Source organism: Corythoichthys intestinalis, chromosome 1 (genome assembly GCF_030265065.1).
Source record: "Corythoichthys intestinalis isolate RoL2023-P3 chromosome 1, ASM3026506v1, whole genome shotgun sequence".
NCBI classification, from domain to species: Eukaryota; Metazoa; Chordata; class Actinopteri; order Syngnathiformes; family Syngnathidae; genus Corythoichthys; species Corythoichthys intestinalis.
Window position 1 is genome coordinate 65,261,210 of NC_080395.1, and position 9,085 is coordinate 65,270,294.

A 9,085-nucleotide genomic window follows, 5' to 3' on the forward strand; every position below is an offset into this window, starting at 1 on the left:
TGAGCTCGTCAGGTCCCGCTACAGCTGAGCATCCCCAAACCATGACACTTCCACCTCCATGCTTCACAGTTGGAATGGGTTTCTTTTCCTGGAATGCTGTATTGGATTAGCGCCAAACATGTCCTCTGTTCTGGTGTCCAAATAATGCAATTTTAGGTTCATCTGCCCAAAGAACATTATTCCAGAAGTCCTGGTTTTTGTCTACATTCACTCGAGCAAACTTCAGTCTGGCCTTCATGTTCTTCTTGGCTACCAAAGGTTTCCTCCTTGCACACCTCTCAAGAAGGTTAAACTTGTGAGTCTCTTTCTGATTGCATCACTTCTTGGGGTGAACTTGTTTCGACGTCCAGACCTCGGCATGTTGGCAATTGTTTTGAATGTCCTCCACTTGTAGACCATTTTCCGGACAGTGGACTGGCTGATTTTATATTCTTTGAGATCTTTTGAAGTCTCTTACCAGACTCATAAGCGTCTACAATGTTCTTTCTGAAGGCCTCAGACAGCTCCTTTCATCTCACCATGGTGTTTTCACTCCCTTCAACAGTCAGTCAATGTTGAATGTGCGTTGAGGAGTGGGGCAAACTTTTTTCAGACGGATGTCAAAGACTGGTAGATGGCTACAAAAAGTGTCTTACTGAAGTTATTTCAGCCAAAGGGGTTAACACTAGCTATTAGGTGGTAGGGTGTCCTAACTTTTTCCTCAGTTAGAATACCGTATTTTTCAGACTATAAATCGCAGTTTTTTTCCATAGTTTGGCTGGGGATGCGACTTTTACTCAGGAGCAACTTATGTGTGAAATTATAAACACATTATTATATCATTTCACATGTTATTTTGGTGTTCTGGAGTGACACTGACGGTTTGGTAAACTTGTTAGCATGTTCTTTATGCTATAGTAATCTGAATAACTCTTAGTAGCTATGTTACGTTAACATACCGGCCACGTTCGCATTTCGTTGTTCATGCATCATGTAACATTATCATACTGTACACTTATTCAGCATGTTGCTCTCAATTGTATTTTTATTTTAAATTGCCTTTCAAGATGACATATCTGTTCTATGTGTTGGATTTTATAAAGTAAATTCCCCCCAAAAATGCGACTTATACTCCGGTGAGACTTTCATATGTTTTTTTCCTCTTTGTTGGGCATTTTATGGCTGGTGCGACTTACACTCAGATGCGACTTATAGTCCGAAAATTACGGTATGCATTTTTTTGTGATAAATTTGGTTTAATGAGTAAAACAATGTTAATTTGTCTTGTTTACCTGCAATTAAATCACTTTATTTTCCAGCGATGAAAAAAACAAACAAAAAAAAACGATCAGATATTGATATATGAACATTTCTTAATTAAGAACTGAATATTTAATGGAGTGTCCTATTTTTTGCACATGACTGTACATATGTGATAATCTATGTGCATTGAAGATTTGTTCAGACAAAATTTTGCAAAAATAATTCCTTACCAACAGACACAAACACGAAAATCAACTAAACTCTCATGTGGTTGGGAGGCAACTGTGATTATGCACTTAGCCAGACAGTAGTACCGTGCACTCATGAAGCTCCATGAAATGATCGCTTTCTCAAACCAATTGGCTCAAGTGGTACAAGGCCTCATGAGGCTTCATCTCACCATCACTAAACAGAGGCAGGAAAAACTGAAGGCTCTCCAGAAGGAGGAAAAAACATACGGAGAAAAAAAATGATACAAAGCCAGGAGAAATGCACTGGAGTGATTACTAAAATAAGGACTAGGCAGGATGGACTAAATAACGACAAACTGAGGCAGAACACTATAAATAAACTTGATGAAGCGACGAACGATGAACTGTAGAATTTCTGTGACAATGGATTTGGGCTGTAAACGGAACGAAGGGCGAAGACACTGGCACAAGACCTGGGAGTGACAAACAATTCAAGCACATGATGAACGAGGCACAGGTGGGAACAATAGGAAATCACAATCAGAGACAGGTGAGGCATCAGGAAGGGTGGTGGAAACAGGAAGGTGAGGTAACAAAATGAAACAGGAAGAGACACGACAATGCCTAGACAGAACAGAACACTCCCCAGGCGTGACACCGCCAGTGTTAGTTTTTATTTGATCTTTTAAATTCTATAGCCTGTTTTTGCTACTGGATTTTTATATTTGTGTCACTTGCAAATCCTGTTTCCACCGAATTATGCAATGCAGTCACTTTTATCATAATAAATAAATACATTTTTAAAAAGTCGTTTGGGCAAAAGTAAAAGACAGGTTGAATGTGTACGCTAGCAGGTTTTGCTTCATTACCCAGTCTAGAACTTGTAGGATGTGCTATGTGAATTTAAGACCGCTTGGTGATCTATTGAATGTCCATGTGCTTCCTAACCATGTGATTATAGAAACAGGAGTTGGGGGGTGCAGGTAGCAGATTTCATCTGACCACCACGGAGTCATTGCATTTTTAATATTTTAATATTATCACAATAATCATCATAATATTACATAATATTAAAATAATATAATATTAGTCACTATTGAAATATTGATATACTATTGAAAAATTGATATAGTACATTAAATGTACATCACGGAGAAGCTGTCATTTTCACTTAGAATTGGAGATTGATACTTTTATCTGATATGGTCCAAATGGACAGAGTACGTGAAACCAACGAGAATGGATTTCATTTGACGCTCAAAAGAGAAAGTACCTCCTAATTATGTTGGGTGAGAAAATAATACCTGATGTGCTCCCAAATGGTTTAAGTTGTTATTGTGTTTTTATTTATTTTTATTTTTATTCTGAATTATGTTTTTTTTTTTTTCTTTGCTTTCTTTAAAAGAAAAATGTACTGAATCGAGAAATATACTATCCATACTCACTACAGTATGTACAATGTTTATGGCGGAAAACACTCAGGTGACTTTAAGTTCCACTCTGAGACCCCCAATTTGTCCAAATTTCAAAGTTGTCCTATATGCATGTGTGATACATCATTGGCAAGCTTAAAATCTCAATTTTTCTGAGGGAAGAAAAATTTTGAACAGGAGGGCATTAAAAAAAAAATAAATAAATAAATAAAAAATTAAACAGCAAAACCCTAACTGGAGGTGAGAGCACGTGAAAGCATGATTAAAGACGCCATGATTTTAACGAAATATTATCGCGTACTTACCTCTTTTTGAACCAAAAACTCCATGTAGGATGTATCATCGAGTGTCAAGACACAGCTGTAAATGGCCACAGCCCGATTTGGGGGGGATTTTAAAGGTGAAACATGGTAATATAACAAGGATCGCGATGCAGAAATCGCAGACATCAAGGAGTGGTCGAGATTTTGATTTTCAGATTTTTTTTTTCAAATTTTCTTTGTTTGGATCGATTGTTTATCATCTAAAACATTGGGGGAAATGCGACAGTAACGAAAAAAACACAATTAAGCAATAGTTATGAGGTAAATATCCGTGACTTTTTAACAGAAGCTAATTTTTTCATTGTGACGTAATTTGTTTAAAAGTTCGAAATATGCGAGTTAATAATTTTTTAAAGTGTTTTTTTTTTTTTTTTTTACTAAATATTACACATCAATTAATGATTCTAAGCTGAAAATGACAGACATTTCGAATAATAAATATGTTTACTTACCTTCTTTTTATGGCTAGGTTGAAGCAAAAGCGGTTGCGCGACGGTTTCCAGGGTAAAACGGACAAAATAAAAATAGTTCGGGGCTTAATGCCCCATGAATCTGCTATGGCAGCATATAGACATATTGTTCTTTCAAACACAACAGTTCTTTTGGCTTAAAATACAGCAGTTTTTTTTTAAAGATGGTTGCCAGAGCAGAAACTGCTTTTTCAGCCTTGTCTGTGTTTTCCAACATATTGTTTGTGAGAATCGGGGGGGAAAATTATATAACATTACATTATTACATAATATTAATAATATAAAACTTTTTTCTTATCCCAATCTTACGACTTTAATCTTGTAGTCTGGAATAATTGAGTAGAACAGCATATTGCCACACTTCATTCTCATTAACTGAGAAAGCTCAGCTTTTAAACATACAATTTTGAGTTCAAATTTCTTTAAAATCTTATTCTGAGCAATGAGAATGTTGCTGCCCTTTGTGTTTCATTTTTAGAATTTGTGGAAAAAATAGTAATGGCTAAGCAAGACTGACACACCCTTTGTGGGGCAGATAAATAGGGGTGAATCAAACATCTCGACACAAGAACTGGAGCCCGACGAGGACAGGTAAGTCTGCTTCCAAGAGCACCTTGAATGTACACATTACAAACTAACTACTAACTACATTGGTTTCCCCCCTCAAAACAGAAGAGCGACACAATGATGACAGCAAATTTTTCTATAATCATCTTACTGTCACTGATGGGAGTTTGCCCCGTAAGACCAATATTATCTTTTTTTTTTTTTTTTTTTGTTACACCTCCTGCATTATTAAGAGAAAAACAATGTAATGTAATCCAATGTGTTTCAGACTGCTTCATGGGGGGACATTTGCTTCGGTAAGTAAAACTATGCAGAAATTGGTAAATTTATCCAATGCCTGGTGGTGTAATTTGTACTTGTCTGTTGATCTTATTTATTATACTTCTTTTTGTTTTTCCAGGCAACCTTGGCGTCAGTGACCTGATTGCAGGGGCAAACGATGCCCTATGTAAGACACACATCATTGCTTCAAAGACAATTGAAAATTGGTCCCATCATCTCACACATTATATCTTTCATCATACCTTGAATGATTTTTTTCATTAATGTAGGGATTATCTGTACTGCTTAACTCCCTCATGACATATTTCTTTTATGTCCTTCTCTGACAGCATCATTTCTGACATATGGTGACATTCTCTTCAAAAGACTAAGAAATGCAGATCCTTGTACAAGCAGAGGATGCGAATGGCAAAAGCGGGGAACACACGTCACTATCCCTTTCAGTATTTCCCGTCATTTCAGTAAGTTAATTATCCTTCTTTGAAACATGTTATTTTCTTACACAGTGTTAATGTTATGTATGGCACAATTCAGACCTTGGTGATGTAATTGCTATTCCATCATTACATTTTTTTTTCTTCACAGACAGGGAAGAGAAATTAATAATCCTTGGTGCTTTAGAGAGTTTTCATTTGAGCACGTGCATTAAATTTACTAGACGGATCAGGCAAAGAGACTATCTGCACTTTTTCCCTGGAAAAGGGTAGGTTTACGCACACTGAACATTTACAGTTGATGCCATCTACATTATGTTTTAATTATGCAAAGGAACTCATGTTACAGTGTATCACAAAAGTGAGTACACCGCTTGCATTTCTGCAGATATTTAAGTATAACTTTCCATGGGACAACACTAACAAAATGACAATTTGACACAGTGAAAAGTAGTCTGTGTGCAGCTTATATAATAGAGTTAATTTAATTTCCCCTCAAAATAACTCGAAATATAGCCATTCATATCTAAACCCCTGGCAACAAAAGTGAGTATACCCCTTTGAAACTACATACATCCCTGAATGTCCAAATTGAGTACTGCTTTCTTGTGTACCGTCTTCAGAAGAGGCTTCCTCCTGGGGTGACAGCCATGCCCACCAATTTGATGTAGAGTGCAGCTTATGGTCTGAGCACTAACAGGCCCCCACCTTTTCAATCTCTGGAGCAATGCTGACAGCACTGCTGTAACGGGTCACATGACATTTTGGAGGGAAAATGACAAGCAGTACTCAATTTGGACATTTAGGGATTATGTAGTTTCTAAGAAGTGTACTCACTTTTGTTGCCAGGGGTTTAGATATTAATGGCTATATTTTGAGTTATTTTGGGAGGAAAATGAATTAATTCTATTATATAAATTGCACACAGACTACTTTTCATTGTGTCAAAGTGTCATTTTGTCAGTGTTGTCCCATGAAAAGTTAGACTTAAATATCTGCAGAAATGCGAGGGGTGTACTCACTTTTGTGATATGCTGTAGATGCCTAAATGCACTATTGTGAAGAAATGGTGCGAAATCCTGTAGTTTCATTATGAATTTATGGGTAGATGACGCACCATGTAGCATTTTGGCACACGGGTCACGTAGTGATTATGTCAGTACTGCAGGTACCTGTTTCCTAAGAGGCACACCTGGTGGATCTTCATTCCATTGCAAGCAGATTTATTGAGACGTAACTGACAGAATTGTTCGACAGTTGGTCCAAAATCCACACGAATACACTAACATCTAGTTTCATGCTATATTTTGACAAATGTATTTTTTAATTTCTGCATATTTGCAATAATCAACTGCAAAAATGTTCATTTGTTACAAAAAATACCACTGTGTGATTACAATTAACAATGAGTCTAAACAAATGACTGCACTTAGTTTGATCAGTTGATTAGGTAACTGCCTAAAAATCCCTTTTGTATGTGCTAGGTGTTGGTCATACCTTGGTCGTACAAATGGAAGGCAGCCAATCTCTTTGGCGAAAAACAAATGTATGGCCAAAGGCATTGTGCAACACGAGGTTCTTCACGCTCTTGGATTTCACCATGAACAAAATCGGTCAGACCGAGATTCTTATGTCAACATTTTGTATCAGAACATCAAACCAGGTGAGGGCACCTTGAAAGACCTCATAGAAGCCGATGCTGAAGAGCATCAAAGGCAGTTTGTAGTCAGGGCGAAACTTTTCATTGCATTCCTTTTTTTTTTTTTTCTTTTTTTTTCTTTTTTGATGCACCTTGGCTACATAGCACTAATATATTTGGAAATCATGATCCTTACATACTGCATTTGAAAGGCCACATCATTGTCCATTTTTTTAACTTGTCTTGGACCTATTTTTAATCCATGGCCTTTAACACGGCATGCGATTCAGCTCTTTTAGTGCTAATTTTTTTTTTTCCATTTTGTTCTTTATGTCTTTTTATATTTAAACTTTTAATCTATTATGTTTTATGTTCACCGAGCAACGCTTTTCTATTCAGATGCTGTTGTTTTCAGAATGCTTTATAAATCAATTTTAGTTGAGTTGATAATGGGACATAATACATTTCACATTGTTAGGGAAATTTTACTCTGGTCTTATTCCATGTGCAGCATTTAGAGACCAATTTACAAAGGTGGATACCAACAACTTGGGTACTCTCTATGACTTTGACTCCATCATGCATTACAGCAAGTGAGTGTTTGGAAGAATTTTCAAAATTAAATGCCTATTTCTCCATCATTATTAAATAATCAACATTCTCATTGGGTAAAAATAACTCTTTATCCATTTTTTTGTCATTTTTCTTCCAGCACGGCCTTCTCCAGAAACAAGAAACCGACCATTATCTCTAAAATATTCCCGGGCCGTCGGTTTGGTACTGCAAATGAGATGAATAGCTTTGACATTGCACGTGTCAATGCCCTATATGGATGTTGTAGTTCTCAAAACTAAAATTGTCTTAGTGACAATGGAGTTTTGGAGCTTCACCTGCATTTTCTTCATCTATTTATATGATTGTTAATCACTACTTTGTTCACGTTGATTTTGTGGTAAAAACATTAAGTACAGAATATTACCAATACTTTTAACTTTGTAAATTCAGCATAATTACACAAGCTTTGCAAGCAATACAAATACAAGCCGGCAGATATGATGAAGACAGAATGAGTATAGATTTCATAAGCAGTCTTAATATGCCATGTGCTCCTCTGGCAATATAAGTTGGTGTGCCTGGCATGTTATGTGCCATGGGAAGTATGTATTTTTATAGTGACTTCAATGTATTTATGAACCGTGTGACCTAATTAACCCTTTTGTCCCACAGTTTTAAAATGGTTTCTGGAATCGAACTTTATTAAGGAATATTTTGTGTCATAAAATATTTTTTAAAACAGTTTAGCTCAGTTAAAAACAAACAAAAAAGGAAATTATGTGTGAATAAGGCATTTTGGGGAAACTAAGGTATATTAGAAAATAAATATTAAAGCAGAGAACATGGTCGGTATATAAATATCTTGTGAATGGCTAAGGAAGTTTTTTCTTTCCTTCTGTGCTTTTCTTTTACTATAACATACTCTAAAATCAATTTATTATCAATGTGAATGGTGATGGGAGAAGAACACAATAAAGCAATACATTTTTAAACCTACATGGTGTAAATGTGTATTTATTCAAACAGGGTGAATTCATTTCATGTGAAGTGTTACTGTTAGGGTCCGCGAACGCGGAAACAAGGTTGGACCTCACAACAGACAAACGACTGAGGGAAGCATACAAGGGTTTATTAAATACAAAACAAAAACACACGCAATCGCGGCAAAAGGGGGAAATAACAAAACGGGTCCGTGACAGGAGGTCGACGGGGATCAATATACAAACGCGAAGGTAAACCAAGGTGGTAGGCAGAGAGCCAATAAAACAACTAAAATACACTCACATACCTGCACAAGGTAGAGGCATACAAAACTAAAGCGACAGGCGACCAAAACCCATGGAAGGGGGCGAAATTACCAAAATAATAATAATAATAATAGTAATAATACATTTTATTTCTAGAGCGCTTTTCACACACACAAAGACGCTTCACAAGGGACATGGAATCACAGTACGATAAAAAGGTATTAAAAGGATAAAAAAAAAAAAATTAAAGCACAAAAAGAAGAAGTAAAAATATGACAGCTAGGGGTTATGGTGGGTAAGAAAGAGTGAACAGGTGTGTTTTCAGTCTAGATTTGAAAAGTGATAGAGTAGATATGCTGCGGAGATCAAGGGGTAGGGAGTTCCAGAGCTGGGGGGCGCAATGACTTAAAGCTCTGGGACCAAAGGTGGAGAGGCGGACACGGGGGACGGAGAGGGGAGGAATAGTGGTAGTGCGAAGTGAACGGGTTGGATTGTTTAGACGGAGAAGATCGCTAAGGTAGGGAGGGGCCAGGGCATGGAGTATTTTGAAGGTGATGATGAAGATTTTGTAATTGATTCTTTGTTTGACAGGAAGCCAGAGAAGTTGACGGAGGATGGGGGTAATGTGGTGTGTTGCGGGGGTTCGTGTGATGAGGCGTGCTGCTGAGTTCTGGAGGAGCTGCAGTTTCTGGAAGGACTTAT

General features: G+C 36.9%; 1 protein-coding gene across 3 annotated transcripts; it reads left to right on the forward strand.

The window, feature by feature from the left end:
• Window positions 1-1,961: 1,961 nt before the first annotated feature.
• LOC130915944 (hatching enzyme 1.2-like) lies at window positions 1,962-7,939 on the forward strand. Of its 3 annotated transcripts, none has more exons than XM_057836242.1 (10): window positions 1,962-1,983; window positions 4,138-4,250; window positions 4,332-4,400; window positions 4,495-4,522; window positions 4,627-4,674; window positions 4,838-4,969; window positions 5,094-5,211; window positions 6,427-6,605; window positions 7,093-7,174; window positions 7,294-7,939. In XM_057836242.1, exons 3-10 carry the CDS (start codon window positions 4,344-4,346, stop codon window positions 7,433-7,435), a joined length of 786 nt encoding a protein of 261 aa, XP_057692225.1. In that variant the 5' UTR covers window positions 1,962-1,983; window positions 4,138-4,250; window positions 4,332-4,343; the 3' UTR covers window positions 7,436-7,939. The 3 variants fall into 3 exon arrangements, with proteins under 3 accessions (XP_057692225.1, XP_057692216.1, XP_057692209.1); XM_057836233.1 differs by lacking the exon at window positions 1,962-1,983 and adding an exon at window positions 1,988-2,017; XM_057836226.1 differs by lacking the exon at window positions 1,962-1,983 and adding an exon at window positions 2,047-2,098.
• Window positions 7,940-9,085: the final 1,146 nt, after the last annotated feature.